At 20.6% G+C, this 17,022-nt stretch overlaps 2 protein-coding genes across 2 annotated transcripts; both read right to left on the minus strand.

The window, feature by feature from the left end:
- Nucleotides 1-110: 110 nt before the first annotated feature.
- Nucleotides 111-9,374, minus strand: LOC127281646 (uncharacterized). Its single transcript, XM_051305462.1, has 24 exons — nucleotides 9,101-9,374; nucleotides 8,821-8,930; nucleotides 8,602-8,692; nucleotides 8,300-8,485; nucleotides 7,971-8,043; nucleotides 7,715-7,841; nucleotides 7,583-7,631; nucleotides 7,259-7,374; nucleotides 7,114-7,182; nucleotides 6,860-7,037; nucleotides 6,434-6,613; nucleotides 5,997-6,163; nucleotides 3,886-4,057; nucleotides 3,334-3,440; nucleotides 3,039-3,129; nucleotides 2,713-2,898; nucleotides 2,383-2,452; nucleotides 2,154-2,280; nucleotides 1,891-1,942; nucleotides 1,696-1,811; nucleotides 1,536-1,604; nucleotides 1,242-1,419; nucleotides 715-894; nucleotides 111-618 (listed from the first exon to the last, which is right to left on the minus strand). Exons 1-24 carry the CDS (start codon nucleotides 9,258-9,260, stop codon nucleotides 419-421), a joined length of 3,054 nt encoding a protein of 1,017 aa, XP_051161419.1. The 5' UTR covers nucleotides 9,261-9,374; the 3' UTR covers nucleotides 111-418.
- A 383-nt stretch (nucleotides 9,375-9,757) lies between these two features.
- LOC127281647 (asparagine--tRNA ligase, cytoplasmic) lies at nucleotides 9,758-16,587 on the minus strand. Its single transcript, XM_051305463.1, has 9 exons — nucleotides 16,421-16,587; nucleotides 15,112-15,539; nucleotides 12,400-12,557; nucleotides 12,136-12,279; nucleotides 11,831-11,979; nucleotides 11,515-11,643; nucleotides 11,157-11,406; nucleotides 10,635-10,898; nucleotides 9,758-10,034 (listed from the first exon to the last, which is right to left on the minus strand). The coding sequence occupies exons 2-9, from the start codon at nucleotides 15,527-15,529 to the stop codon at nucleotides 9,903-9,905; spliced, it is 1,644 nt and encodes a 547-aa protein (XP_051161420.1). The 5' UTR covers nucleotides 15,530-15,539; nucleotides 16,421-16,587; the 3' UTR covers nucleotides 9,758-9,902.
- Between the last annotated feature and the right edge of the window lie 435 nt (nucleotides 16,588-17,022).

Below are 17,022 nucleotides of genomic sequence, written 5' to 3' on the forward strand. Positions count from 1 at the left end.
TAATCGTTAAATGATTTATTTTAAAATTTTTATTTTCTAAAACAAATATTTTTTTTTTTGAATTTAGAATTATTTTTGGTTTTAAAAAATATGAAACACTGTTAGAGGCAATAAAAATAAGGAAAGATTAAAAAATAATTTTATTTTTTCGGTCAATTTCTATAGCAATTTTATCTTTTTCTTTCTCTTCAAATTTTCTTTAAATTACAATATATAAATATATTTAAATTATTTTATACATATTGAACAATTTGTCTTCAAAAATATATGATTTGTTTAAAAAATAATTTCCAATCAGTTTTCAGTTAATTTTACAATTAATGTCATACTATTAATTTTACGATTAATTTTCAGTTAATTTTATAATTAATTTGACAATTACTTTTTTAATTAACATGTAATATTTTGAAAAATAATTTTAAATATAAATATTTGATGAAATACAATTTTTCAGTGTTCTATTTTCAATTCTTAGAGTAATTGTTTCAACAGGTTTCAACATGACATCGACTTTTAATTTAATATCGCCAATTGGTGTTACATTGTCCTTTATTAAAATATATTTTCGAAGAATTGTAGCTAAAAGCACTTTCATTGACATCATTGCATATTTGAAACCTGAAAAATAAATGAACCGATTATTTTAATCGTAATCGTAATTTAATTATCGCTTTATCAAATAAAAAAATAAAAAATTTTCTATATTTTTTTTACCTATGCAATTTCTTGGACCAGCACTGAATGGAATGTATGAGTATGAATGACGTTTTGCAACTTCTTCGGGTAGAAATCTGTCAGGATCAAATTTCAAAGGATTTGGCCAGTGTTCTTCATTGCGATGTACTTTTATTATTACAAGAACCACGGAACTTTCTTTTGGTAAAACGTAATCTCCTGTTAGAAAATTATTTCAATTTTATATATATATATATATATATATATATATTTTAAATTCTATTTAATATAAATTGGCTTATATTTTTTAAATTTTATAATTTTAGCATGAAAGTAAAATGATAATTAAATTTTGAATATACAATAATTTAAAAATAAAATTCAATTATGTGAGAAATTAAATTAAAATCATTTAAATTGAAATAATATAATTAAACAAAATTTAAATTAAAATAATTTATATTCAAAATAAAACTCAGAATTCTTTTTATAGTTTTTAAAGTTCTCGTAATTTTTAAAATTCTTGTAATTTTAATAAGTATTTGAAAAATATTTTCAACTCGAACCCATGTCAAGATCATCGGACAATTTTCGTAAAATAATTGGACCAACAGGAAACAAACGCATTGTTTCCTTAATAACACGTTCCAAATAATCCATTCTTTGTAAATGTTCATGTATAACTGGACAGTCTTCAGGATCGGAATCTCCATAGATTTCATAAAGTTCTTGATAGACTTTTTCCTAATTTATCAGATATTTTTTTTGTACAGTACAATTAGAATTTTTTTTGGGAAAAATATTGAGAAAAAAAAATTGAATTGCCTTATTTCAAAAATTATAAACAATAAATTTTTTACTTGTATTTCGGGATATGATGCCAACATTAGCATAACAAAAGAATTGACACTGGCTGTTGTGTCATTTCCCTAAAAAAAAAAAAAAAAATTAATATTTATTCTTATCATTAATTTGAAAATTCTTAAAAAATTTTTTTCCGTAAAATTAAAAAAAATTTACCGCAATCATCATAGTATCGACTTCTTCGCGTAATTCTTCGTCAGTGAATTTTTTTCCATTGTCAGATAATTCCATTAATAGATCCAAAAATGGTTTCCAGTGTGTTTTATTTAAATCTAACAATATATTTAGAATTAAAAATAAATTTTTTAATTTTTTTAATTTTTAAATAATTTTTTTTTAAATACTTCTCACCCTCTTTTGCAGCAAGAACATTTGCTTTTAATTCTTTTTTCTTGCGAATTACCTTTAAAATTACAAAAAAAAAAAATAAATAAATTACACGGACATTTTTTTATAGACAATCTTTTTGGATTTTCTTTCAGAATTTCTAAAAGTAGAAAAAAAAATCAAGTGTCATATATAAGTGACTTTTTGTTGTCGATTCTCCTTTTTCTCAGAAATTCTAAAAAAGAAAATTTCAAAAAGTGAAAAAAAAAATAGAAAATCACATTTACATCATTTGTGACACTGTGCAAATATTGAATAGATTCATTCATCTCTCGTGATAATTTTGTAAGTTTGAAAATAAATTCTGGATGAAGCCAAATTTTTGCCATTCGATGAAAAACCACTTGAAATACCCTAAATATTTTTAATAATCATTAAAAAAATATATAAATTGAGAATTAATTTTTAAGAATATTTAAAAAAAATGCATATATCTAAAAAAAAATTTAATAACACCTTTCAGCTGCTTTAACATATTTATTGTGTTTATCAGTTTCGGAAGTTGTGGAAATACCCATAGCACTTTCTAAAAACAAAAAAATGTTAAAAATTAATTTTTTTTTTAACATTTCGAAAAATTTGTTAATAAATTCAAGATTAATAAAAATTTTCTAATATAAATTTAAAATTAATAAAAAAAATTTGTTAATAAATTTAATATTAATTGTCAATAAATTCAATATTTAGTAAAAATTATAAAACTGAAACTTAATATATAAATAATAAACTATTCCAATGTGGAATTTGTATAAATTTTGAAAAAAAAAAATGATTGCATTTCCTTACCACAAATTGTATTCAATGTACAAACGGATATTGATTTGAATACATCAAATTCTTTGCCATTAACATGAGATTCTAAATTTTTCACTAATATTCTTGAATGTTTATCGAAAATTTCAACGAATGATTGTAAAATTTTTGGATTAAATGCTGGCATAATTAATCTTCGATGAATTCGCCATTTCGCGGCTAAAATTGTCAAATAATTATTTTTAGCGTTTTATTATTATTAAATTATATATCTAACTATTATTTCTCATTTTTAGCATTTATTATTAATTAAAAATTTTTTATAAATTATAAATTATATGAATAATAATGAAACATACCCGGTGATGTAAATAATCCAGTTCCTAACCATGGACGCATAAATCTATAAAGATCGTCTTTTTCAATAGCTTTTGGACTTAAAAAAACAGCCTTTTAAAAAATATATGAAAATATTAATTATTGATTTTTTTTATGTTTTATAATTTTTTTTTTAAACTCAAATAAATATTGCCGCAATTTTTTAATTTTTTTTTTGCAACAATATTTGATTTTTTTTCTCTAATTAATATTTTACTTATTTATTTATTTATTTTTTGTATATTTAAAAAGTTAAATTTTTTTTTTAACTCTCACTTTTAATTGTTCTGGTTCATAGACAGCAATATATAAACGATTTCCCAACCACACACGCAATGGAGATGGATATGCTTCATAAATATCTTTCAATTTATTGAGAATATCTAGAAATTTGCAAATTTAATTTAATTTTTAATTTTCACATGAGTGGAAAAGACATTTTTTTTTCCTCACAGTAAAAAATTTAAAAATATTTCATTAAAAAAATTTTTTAATTCTATGAAAAAAAAAACAAAAACCTCATTTTTAGAAAAAAATTTCCCTTCAGTAAAATATAAAAATAAAATAATGTCCACATATATATTTTTTCAAAAAATAATTTTGGAATATATTTTTTTTGTCAAATAATTTTTGAAATATTTTTTTTATTTATTAAAAAAATTGTTTTTTATATTTTTTCTTAAATTTATAATCGGTTGAATAAATTATGTATTAAACAATTTTCTAAACTTCAATAAAAAAAAATAATTTTGTTTATAAAATATTAAATTTGTTTTCCAAATAATAATAAAAATAAATTAATTAAAATTTTCAAATTAATAAACTAACCTTCGGCATTTCCAATAAATAAATGAGCACTTCCAATAATTGGTAGGGGTTTGGGACCGGAAAATAATGCTGCTTGTTTGTATAGTTTTCTATTTTTCACATATTGAATCACAAAACTTAATAAAATAAATACAATTGCAATTATTAGTATAAAACCCATTTTTTTATTAAGTTAATAAGTTATTAAATATTATTTTGCAAAAAAAAAAAAAAAAAAAAAAAAAATTAGTATTATCTACGATACTAATAAATAAAATATTTTTTTCATTTACAATATAAAAGAAAAATCTTTTTTCTAGGTGAAAATTTTAGTTTTAATTTAAATTTATTTTTTATGTTTTTAACTAATTAATTAAAATTAAAATTAATTATTGTTCTGTTTTGAATATAATTTTTATTTGTTATCTAATCGGAAGCAAAAAATCAACTGTTGAGTATGTGTGACACTATACGAATAAGAGTTGCACCTTTTGTTCCCCCTTAAAATGCAATCGTCATAGTGACATATTTTTTTTTTCTATATATGCAATGAACGATTTGTTAGAATCATTATAGGTAAATTTTTGTCAAAGAAGAAGAATATTTAAATTTATATTTAAAAAAAATTTATTTTTCTTTGAGACAATTTTTTCCAATTTCGTATTTAAAAAATAATGAAAGCACTTAAATGATTAGGGTACAAAAATGTGCGAAAACAAAAATTGCCAAGAAAAATATCCCAAACATAAAAGTTCCAAAGTATATTTTTTTCCAAAATACAAAATTTCCATTGGAAAAATAATAATTTTGAAAATTTGTCATTGGCACATTTATTTTGCTACTTTTGACTCCCTAAAAAATAAAATAAAGTTATTTATTTATTTTTCTTATATTTAATAATAAAAATTGGAGAATTCATCAATTTTTATTTAAAAAAAAACACCAATTAAAAAAAATTTTCGTAATTATTTTTAACAATTAATAATTATTGAATAAAATAAATTTTATGAAACTAAAAATTATTTATTATTATTATTTATAATTTTAATAAATTATTTATTATGAAATAAATAAATAAAATATAATAATAGTAATAATCACTTAGCAATAAAAATGAATCAGTGGTGCAATTCGTACCAAAAATGTTTGACAGTTAAATAAATTTATTTTATGTGAGGTCATACACTGTCGAGTGAATTGAATATAAATTAAGCAATGAATAAAACAATAAAATTTGCTTCCATCAATATACATATATGTGTATGGGTTTAAAGGATTTAATACAATCAAAAGGATTACAGAAAAATATCATAACTATAAAAAATATTTAGAAAAAAAAAGAAAATAAAAAAAAAACATTCTAATTCATATTTGTTAAGAAATAAAGCGCAAGGGATGATTGTTAAATTAATTTCTCCTCTTTTTCATTTTTGTGAAATTTCAAATGAATCTTCTTCATTTAATTAAATAAGAATAATATTATTGAAATTTATAAAAGAGTAAAAGAAATAAATAAAAAATAGTTTTAATAAGTGTTGGTCAGAAAAAAAATATATTTTTGTTTTCCCTATGCGCGCCCGTGAAATAAAAAAAGTTGTGCACGTATTTTTTTTTGTTGACGCAATTTATTTATATTTATGTGATAGGGAAAGTTTTGCATTTCTCGTTATTCGAAACAGTAACTAAATTGAATACAGATTACCGGAATAATCTTTTATTGCTTTTGCATTATATTTATTTGCATTGACCAATCACCACAATATAGAAGAGTTAAAATTTACATTTTAACTAAATTTAAAAAATTTTTTAATCATTAGATGATTTAATTATTATTAGGAAAATAATAATAATAAATAATTTAAGTTTAATTTTTCAGAATTTTTTTAATTATTTAATTATTCAAAACTAAAATGGCCATCAATTTTTCCCTTCAATAATTTATTTCCTTATTTTTAATTTTATGCAGTCATTAGAATTTAATACAATAGTATTTAACAATAGTTTCAATTTTTCTACGTTTTTGACAATATTTGCATTCATAAAAAAATATATTTATTTAGAAGTGATGAAACTTTTCCCGCCTTTCTCTCTTTTTTTTTTTTTTTTTTGCATTTTAATGAAATACTTCAATTTGAAATTCGTTTTTCAATTCTAACAGTAATTGGCTCAACAGCACGAAGTAAAGTGTCCAATTTTAATCGAATATCCTTAATTGGTTTTACATTATCTTTTTTCACAATATACTTGCGAAGAATTGTACTAATTGTAGATTTCATCGACATCATTGAAAATGATTGCCCTTAAAAATTTACAAAACTTAACTAAAATTTTTTTATAAAAAAAAAAATTAAAATTTTGAATTACATAAAAAATAATTTTTTCCGAAAATGATATATAAAAACACATGAAAAAGTGAATTAAAAGAGTATAGAAAATGATAATAAAAGAAAATATAGTAAAAAAAATTTTTAAATCATTAATTAAATTATTAAAAAAATTTAATAATTCCAAATAATAATAATAATAATAATAATAATAATAAGTAATAATTATAAAAGTAATTTCATACCAATACAATTTCTTGGTCCTCCACTGAATGGAAGATAAGAGTATGGATGTCGTTTAGCAATTTCTTCAGATGAAAATCTTTCTGGATTAAATTTACAAGGATCAGGCCAAAATTTCTCATCACGATGAATATTCAATATTGGAACTGCAATAGTTGAACCTTTTGGAGCTGTATATTTTCCTGAAATTTTTTAAATAGAAAAAATTTTTTATTCACATAAAATAATATGAAGAAAAAATTTCAAAAAACGTGAAAATCCCCAGGAAATTAAAAAAATTTTTAATTCTTCTAATTTCTGTAAAAAATTCACTAAAGGGAATTTTTTATTCTCTTTTCTTGTAAGCACGTACATTGTGATTAAATAAATAAAATAATAATAATAATAATAATAATAATAATAATAATAATAATAATAAAAAACGTTACCTAATTCCAAATTTTCACTGACTTTTCGCAGTAAAAATGGTGCCACTGGAAAGAGTCGCATTGTCTCTTTAATAACTTTTTCTAAATATGGAAAATATTGAAAATGTTCAGATGTAAATGGAACTTCTTCAGGAGTTTTAGTACCAAAAACATTGTAAATTTCTTTGTATACTTTGTCCTGTGAAAAAAAAGAAATAGTAATCAATTTCATTGGATTTGAAATTTTATGCAATTTTATGTAAAAAATTAGAAACCTGAATGTCTGGATGAGAAGCTAACATAAGTATAGTAAATGAAATGGTTGTTGCAGTCGTATCGTGACCCTAAAAAAAAACAAAAATTCTCAAAGATTTGAATTTAAATTCAATTAGAAAAAAAAGAAATTCAAAATCTATTTACTGCGAAAAGAAAAGAGTCGACTTCATTTCGCAGTTCCAAATCTGTTAACACTTTCTCTTTATCCGACAATTCCATTAACAAATCAAGAAATGGTTTCATTTCCTTTGAATTATCATCTATAATGTTTATTTTAAATTTAATTTAATTTTGTATATTCCATTTTTAGTTACATTTTATTTATAACAGCACATTTTTTTTTTTTTTAATTGAATAAAAAATTTAATTTTTTTTTACTCTTTCTTTCGGTTTATCTGTATGATTTTATTTTAAAAATTTATATTTAATTTGTTACATTAATTTTTGATAATTATAATTATTAATTACTTTTGTGAATTCCATTAATGTTCATTTTTGTTCTTTTCGTTCGAATTATCTGTAAGAAATTTTAATCAACTTTTTACAATTTTTAAAGAATTGTAATTTTTTTTATTAATTATTAAAAAAAAAGGAACTCACATTGTCTGTAAAATTGTGTAGATAATTAAGACTTTGCTGAAATTCTTTCGATAATTTTGTCAATTTAAATATAATATCAACTTGAAGCCAAAATTTAAAAATTCGTGTATTAATTGTTTCAAGTGTACTGTAAATTAAAAAAAAAATTAGTTTTTTAATAATATTAATTAAAATAAATATTTATTTTTTAAAATTAAAATAAAAGAAAAATTATTATTTTAAAACTGATAAATTAATAATTTTATTGTTTACTAACTGTCCAAGAGCTTTTATATATTTTTTATTGGCATTCTCATCTTCATATTCATCAATTATTCCCATTGCGCTTTCTAATAGAAAATAATAAAAATTTCTTTAAAAAAATGACTGAAATTATCATTTAAAAAGAAGATTTAATATTAAGCAATTTCTCAGAATTAAATTATTTAAATTTATTATTTTTTTTTTTTTTAATGATAAAACATAAATATATATTATTGTTTGCATGAAACATTGATCATAATAATTATAAACAAAAAAAAAATTTAATAACCAGTTGCTTGGAAAAAATACAATTAAAAAAAAAAGCATAATAATCTCACTTACCGCGAATTATAGCAAGTGAATTAATTGAAATATATTGATTTATATTAAATTCATTGCCATCAATTTCTTTTTCCAATTTTTTCGTCAATATTAAAGATTGTTTTTGAAATGTATCGACAAATGTCAATAAAATTCGTTGTTTAAATGTTGGTTGAATAAATTTTCTGTGAATTTTCCATACATCTCCTATAAAGAGAGAAAAAACAATTTCACAAAATTTATTTATAAAATAGATATATTGATTAAAAAAATATATAATTTATATTTCGTTTTTTTTTTAAATTACATGTAAATAATTTTACCATCTGCTGTAATTAAACCAGAACCAAGCCATGGTTTTATTAATGAATATAAATCATCTTTTTCTAAAGTTATTGGATTTTGAAGAATATTCTGCAAAATAAATATTAATTATAATTGTTTTGGTATTATTAATTTTATATTAGGGCATTCTTAGCTCGTGTATTTAAAAAAAAAATAAATAAATAAAATAATTTTTAAATTTTAATATATCTTCTTACTTTAATATCTTCAGGATTGTAGAAAAAGATAACTAATCGAGGACCTAAATAAATGCGTATTGCTTCCGTTTTAAATTTTTCATTAACATTAAATAATACATTGCATATTTCTAAAAAATAAAAATTATTAAAAAGATTTTTTAAAAAAATCTCTTTATCTGTGTATATGTTAAAAACAAATCAGTTAATTTTTTTTTTAAATTTCAATTTAAAAAATAGAATTTTAATTTTCTTTTTAAATATGGAAAATAGAAAAAAAAAAAGTAAAGTAAAAACTTACTTTCAGAATTACCGAGGAAAAGATAACTGTTACCTAAAATAGGAAATGAAAATGGTCCTGGAAATTTTGATGCAAGTCGATAGTATTCTCGATTCTTGTAATAATTAACAATAAATGCGAGAAATGTAATAATTAAACATAAAATTGTCCACGATAACATTATTTTTTGTTAATTATTAACAATCTTATTTGAAATTATTAAATGATATATATATTTTTTTTTTTTTTTGTAAATCATCAACTATCTTTTACAATAAACAATATGCAACTGAATAGTTTTTAATTCACACAATGATTATGAGGACTTTATAAATATTTATTCATAGTTATTTATATGTATATAACAGACGTTTGTTCTTAACTCTTTTATAAAAACGATAATTTGAATAATTCAAAGTACAAAAATTACAATAATCTTTGAACTTGAATAATAATTACTCTCAGCAAGTTATTGAATCAATAGTTAAATTTATATCTTTAAATAAAACAGTTTTTTTTTTTAAATCTGTTATTTAAATTTAAATGAAATTTTCATTTAAAACTTAAAGAAGGCAAATGTTAATAAAGGGGAAATTTTTTTTTAAATATTTTATAATTTTACTGTGATTTTTCAATTGGAAAGAATTGGGGTTTTATTTCTAAATAAAAAAGCATTAATTGAATTTGAAATTCTTTATTTAAATATTTTGCAAATTTATGACAAGCTACATTGACGTGTATTTCTTAGAAGAAAAAATTATTTAAATTTCCAAATTACATGCGCTATTTACCTATAATGTTGATGGAAAAAAAAAGTTCATCTTTATGGACGACAACGTTCGAGAAAACGTGGATATAGACAAACTTCTCTTATATGATATCTGTTTAGTAACCAACAGAGAAATCTTTCCAAACCCAATCCATAGCCACCATGGGGACAAGTGCCGTATTTACGCTAAAATTAAGATTTAAATTTTTTCAAACTGTTAGAACTATTAAATATTTAAATATTAAATTTTTGTTCTACTTTATTATTTTTATTAAATTAATGAACATTAATTATTAACTCAAACAAATTATCCACTATTTTTTGTGAAACAAATTTTATTTCCACAATTATTTTATGATTTCTCTTTTTATTTTAAATTACAATGTTTCACTTTAATAGTTAAAAGAAAAGAAATTTAATAAAAAAAAAAATTATTTTAAAACTTTTTGAAATAAAATTGAAATTACAAAATTTTCTGTATTTTTCCATTTTTTTTAAGGCTTTTTGAAACTACAATACAATAATTAATTACTAAAGAGCAAATTAAAAATGTTTGATTAATGATGTAATTGATAAACAAAAATACAGTATAAAAACATTTCTTAAACATAAAAAAAAAAAAAAAATGTTGAAAAATCAATTCTTTTTTGCGGTAGATTCTCAAATTCACTGAATTTTTATTTAATTCAAATCTTTATTTTTACTGAATTTGGCCCTTTTTTAAAAACTATTTTATTATATTTGTTAAATATCTAGTTTTTTTTTTGGTAAATTTAAATTTTATACCTGATCAGTGTACCAATAATATGGTGTTGGATCGATATTTTCACGCTCGTAGCCCTTCATAAGTTCTTCATAGTCCCAAATACGCATAGAACCACCAACAATTTCACCTACATTTGGTAAAAGTACGTCGACGGATTCCGTGAGTCTTGGATCTTCCGCACAACGTTGCATATAAAATGATTTAATCTCCGCAGGAAAACGGCAAAGCATTATCGGTTCATTTATTTCATCAGTCATTTTTCTCTCTGGCATTTCAGGAATGTCCTGAGGAAAAAAAATTTTCCCTTTTTTTTTTTTTTAAAGAAAACAACTAAAAATATCAAATTATCGCCATCTTTCAATGATTTTTTTCCCATTTTAATTTTCCATTGACAATTAATTGTGAAATTATTAATTATTAAATTATTAAATTATAATAATGCAATATGATTATGGAAATTTTGATTTTTTTAAAAATAAAATTATCAATTTTTCTCCTTTATTATTAATTTTATTATAAATTTTGAATGGCAAAATTCTTACTTCACCAAATTCGTAGAAACTTCCATCCTCCTTGGTGATATTATGCTCCTTCAAGTATTGAATAGCGTCACTGTAATTCATTCTTCGGAAAGGTTTTTTCGGTACTTTAAAATCGGGATTCAATTCCTTGACTATATGTCCTAGTGGGGATTTTAAAACACGATCAACGACATCGCAAACTAAATCTTCCAATCGATCGAGAAGATCGTCAAAAGTAATAAACGGACATTCTGCTTCAACGTGAGAATATCTGTAAAAATTACGATACAATTATAATATTTAAATATTTTTTCAATTTTTAGAATTCGTAGTTTTTCAAAAAAAAAAAAAAAAAAAAATTATAAAGAAAAGAAATTACTCAGCAAGATGACGCCTTGTTCGGGATTGTTCAGCTCTGTAAGATTGTGCGATACAATAAACATCTCCCATCGATGGTATACAAGTTTCAAGATAAAGCTGAGAACTTTGAGTTAGAAATGCCTCTTCTCTGAAAAAATAAATTATTTTAACATTTTTAATTTCAAATTTACTGCAATTATTTCATTGCAAATCAGACAAAATAAATAATAAGTTAAATATTAATAAATAACACGAAACTAAATGTATATTATTCTTTAATAAAAATAATACTGTTTAAAATTTTTTTTTAAAGAATAATAAAATAATAATAATACCCGAAATAGTCGAGTTTAAAAAGAGTAGAGCCTCCTTCAACTTGAGTTTGGACCATAGTCGGAGGTGTTATTTCAAAATATCCACGATCTTTATAATGATCTCTGAATGCTTGTGTCAATACAGATCTCATGACAAGAACTCGTGAAGTCTGAAAATAAATAATATAACATTTTTCAAAGTAATGTTTCCTTTTTTTTAAAATACATTTCCTAAATTTTCCTCATTTTTTTTTTTTAATCTTTTTTCTTTACAAGAAATGTTAAATGAATTATTAAAAATAAATAAATAAAGTTAAAATTTTTACATTTTCTCCACGAATCATGATATGTCTATTGTCAAGTTGAACATCAACTTGAGCCTCTTCGTTTAGAATTGAATCCGCACCACCTGGAGGTGAAGCTCCAATCAATTTCCAATAGTCGACAATCAATTCATGACCACCTGGTGCCTATTAATAAATTAACAAAATGTTAAATATTAATATAGTAATATATTTTTTCAATAATTTGTAATATATGTATTTGTACAATTAATATTATAATTATTAAATTTATTAATTAAAACTTACTGTTTTTCCTTCGGGAACTATTTTTAATGTGCCGAACAATTCGATGGAAGCTTCAGTATTCAGAGTGAGTGCATCGTATGTTTGACAAAGTTTGTCATTCAAAACGCATTGCAAAAATCCAGTACCATCTCTCAATGTTATAAACATTAGAGATTTACCTGAAAATAATATAAAATTATTTTCGATTTACATTCTAAAAAAAATTAGATTTTTTTTTTTAATCAAATTTAATTGTTTAATAAATATTTTACTTTAAATAACTAATGTTATTTGATATTAAATTCATTTTATTAATTTCTTAATAAGAAATAATTCTACAAGAATATTATCAAGGAAATTTATTTCTAATTTAATAAATAATTATAAATATTAAAATCATTAATAATAATTGGACTCTTTTGGAAGAGTTACAGTTAAAATTTTTAGAAATAATTGAATTTCAAAAGATTTTGTTAATTTTCAATAATTAAATTTTACAGAAGTAAAAATAATTTATCAAATAATTTTAGATAACATTTTTTAAAAGTAATTGAATTTTCGAAGATTTACAATTTTTATTTTTAAAATTAATTTAACTTCAAGTTGATTTTTAATTAAAATTTTATGATGATTTCACTAAAAAATTTATTAGAAATTGCAGACAAAAATACAATAATTTGAAAACTTTTTAAGTGAAAAATGAAAATTTTCAGACAGTTGAATTATTTTCGAAGAATATTATAAAAAACATTTAAAATAATTAAATTTCAAAAAAATTTTTGATGGAAAATTTTAGAAATAATTAAATTTGAAAAGCTTTTAAATTGAAATATTTGAAAATAATTGAATTTCAAAAGATTGTGTTAAATTTCAGACAATAATTATAATAAGAGAAATTATTAGTGATTTCTGTTGATGAAGAATTTTTTAGAAATCACACAAAAAAAATTGAATTCCAAAAGTTTTTAATTGAAAAATATTTTCAGATAATTGAATTTTCGAAGAATAATATAAAAATCATTAAAAAATAATTGAAATTTTTGCAAATAATTAAATTTCAAGTGATTTTGAATTAAAATTTTTTTGGTAATTTTATTTGCTAATTTTTTTAATTATAAACAATTATTAAATTTCATAAAAATTTTAATTGAAAAATAGTTTTAAAAAATTGAATTTGTAAAGAATTTCATTAAAATTATTAAAAATAATTAATTTAGTGGAGAATTTTTGTTAAAATTTGTTAAATAATTGAAATAAAGAAGATTTGAAGAACTGCATTTTGTTGAAAAATGTTGTAAAAAAATGTAAAAGAAGTCAAAAAAAGTCGCAGTTTATTAAAATAAGTCGAAAAAGTCATATTTTTGGAAAAAGTTGAAAAAGTTGAAGAATCCGAGGCCTGCAATTCAGATTTTTGAAAATAATTAAACTTTACGCAATATTTGAATGAAATTTTTGAAAATTTATTAGAAAATTACAAAAAAAAAAAAAAAAATGAAATTTAAAAAAATTTTAATTGAAAAATACTTTTAGATAATTTAATTTTCTGAAGAATATAAAAATCATTAAAAATAATTGAATTTCGAAATTTATAGTTGAAATTATTAAATTTCAAAAAGTTTAAAAAAAAAATATTAGTATTAAAATATAAATTTTTGAAAATAATTGAATTTCCAGTGATTTTAAATTAAAATTTTTTGTAACTAAAAATAATTTATCAAATAATAATTTTAGATAAAATTTTTTGAAAGTAATTGAATTTTCAAAGATTTACATTTTAGGTTTTTTCAAATTAATTGAAATTCAAGTGATTTTTAATTTAAAATTTTTAATATCTATTATTAAAAATTTTTTTAGAAATTGCAGTCAAAAATACAATTATTTGAAAACTTTTTTAGTGAAAAATTGTTACAGATAGTTTAATTATTTTCAAAGAATATTATAAATATCATTAAAAGTAACTGAAATTTTTGCAAATAATTAAATTTCAAGTGGTTTTGAATTAAAATTTTTTTTGTAATTTTATTTGCTAATTTTTTTAAAACTATAAACAATTATTAAATTTCTAAAATTTTAATTGAAAGATAATTGAATTTGTGAAGAATTTCATTAAAATTATTAAAAATAATTAATTTAGTGAAGAATTTTTGTTAAAAATTTGTTAAATAATTAAAATAAAGAAGATCTGCATTGTATACTAAAAAAACGTGTTTTGTTTAAAAATTTTGTAAAAAAAAAATGTAAAAAAAAAATCGAAAAAGTCGCATTTTATTAAAATAAGTCGAAAAAAGTTGTATTTTTGAAAAAAAATCGGAAAATGTTGAAAAAGTCATATAATCCGAAGCCTGCAATTTATATTTTTAAAATAATTAAACTTCAAGCGATTTTTGAATGAAATTTATGATAATTTATGCTGCTGAATAATTTATTAGAAAATTACAGAAAAAAAATTGAAATTTCGAAAGTTTTTAATTGAAAAATGCTTTCAGATAATTTAATTTTTTCAAGAATATAAAAATCATTAAAAAAAATTGAATTTCTAAAGTTATTATTGAAATTATTAAATTTCAGAAAGTTTTAAATGGAACATTTTTAGAAAATTTTATAGAAATTTTTGAAAATACTTGAATTTCCAGTAATTAAAATTTGTTTGGTAATTTTATTTGCAGTTATTTTTTTAAAAAAAATTTTAAACCAAGGATATAAATGTAGATCTATATTTTAATGAATTTTTACCTTGCCTCCGAAGTCTATGAACCCAACCATAAATTTTTATTCTCTTATCACGATATTCATGACATTGATTAATTTTAACACGAGACGGTGTTGGTAATGTTTTGTCTTCCTCTATTGTAATTGCTTTAGCGTCTTCTAAATTTTTTAAACGCTTCTCTTCATCCTCCTGAAGTTTTTTTAATTTATCATCATTCTTTTGTTGTTCACGTGCCCAAATTTTTTGCACTTTCTTAAGTTGTGATTTTGCCGCTGGCTCATATTTGGCACCATCTTCTTTTGCGTCTTGATAAATTATTGGAAATGGCTCTTTACCAGCGTGTCGCATTGCTTGTAAAATTGTTTTAAACGGTTTTACTTCCGTTCCGTCACCATTTTCATCGCTACCCGATTTGTCGGATGTGTAAATGCCTTCGGACATTGTTGATTTTCTATAATATTAAAATTCTATGTTTATTGTTTTATTACATTTTTTTTATATACAAAATCATGGTTGACACAAAAATTTTATTTTATTTTTTCCTAATTTACAGATAAAATTTAAATTTTTTCCCCCGACCCTAATGAAAACTATTTCAAGAGGTTTTCAATTATAAAAAATTTAGATAATAATTTTTGCAAGTAAAAGTTTGAATTAAAAATTTCAAAAATTATAATTTTAGTAGCATTTTTGGAAATTTGATATTTTCTTCTGGAAATGTAATTTTTTTTTACAATTTGCAAAATATTTTATACAATAAATTAATGGTGAAAAATTTTTTATTTGCTTTTTTAATTTTATCTTTATTGTTATAATAAAGAATTTATTATCGTTACATTATTTTGTTTTAGATAATTAAAAATTTTTACCGTAAAATTTAAATAACAATTACCATTCCAATATTTAATTATTTAAAAAAAATCAATTTTCAAAAAATTTAAGATAATAAAAAATTACGAAAAAATGATTGTTACTATTTTTCGATCAATATTGCATCAGTGTAAACACAATTGATAAATTTTTATGTTTAATATCTGATGCAATTTGTATATAAATTTTTCGGTTACGCGTTGCTTTTGATTCTTGAAATATAACCTCCAAATTTTACTTTTTCCGATTCTTTTTTTTAATATATATATATATATATATAATAAAGTATCAATAAGTAATGAATACGTTCGAAATTTTTTGTTAAACAATGTTTAATTAATTAAAAAAAAAAATGATTCATTTTCTAAGAATAAAAATAAGAAACAGATGTTAACCGCAATAGTTAAATTATGTAAAAAAAAATAATAAAATAAAATACAGAGAATAAAGAACTATTCATACCTTTTCAACGATCTTTTGTTCAATTAGAATTTTTTTTTTTTGTTAATTATTTTACAATATAAATGCAAATAAAAAAAAATTGCAGTACTTTTTCACACCCACAAATAACAATGATCAATGCACATGGCCACATGCAGTGATGAAATTGATGATGTGTTTTTTAAAGTGAAGTTAGTGCAGCAACCATAAAAATCAAAATGTTTGTTTTTATCATAAATCAATCGGGACATTAGAGTTTAGTGATTATTAAACTTCTTTAAATTAAACAATTTTAAGTTTAAAATAGAATTTTAAAAAATAACTTTATAAACAAATAATTTGACAAATTTTGCATTTATGGTTGCTATGCTAACTTCATGTCAATGGAAATATTTCCAAACTTCATTGGGAAATTTCGATAGTGGTCATAAATTTTTATTTCTGTTATACTTTCTAGTGTAAAATACTAATTTATTAATATAGAAACAAATTTATTTAATTATTATCAAAACTCTTTAAAGTTAATTAAAAAAATAAAACTATATACATAAATTAATTTATTAATTAACTTAACTAAAAATTCAAAATATCCCGCCAAGAGGTAATATTTCCAGCTGTCATGT

Source organism: Leptopilina boulardi, unplaced genomic scaffold, assembly GCF_019393585.1.
Source record: "Leptopilina boulardi isolate dan_hultmark-lab unplaced genomic scaffold, ZJU_Lbou_2.1 LbouV2_273, whole genome shotgun sequence".
In the NCBI taxonomy this organism is placed as follows: Eukaryota; Metazoa; Arthropoda; class Insecta; order Hymenoptera; family Figitidae; genus Leptopilina; species Leptopilina boulardi.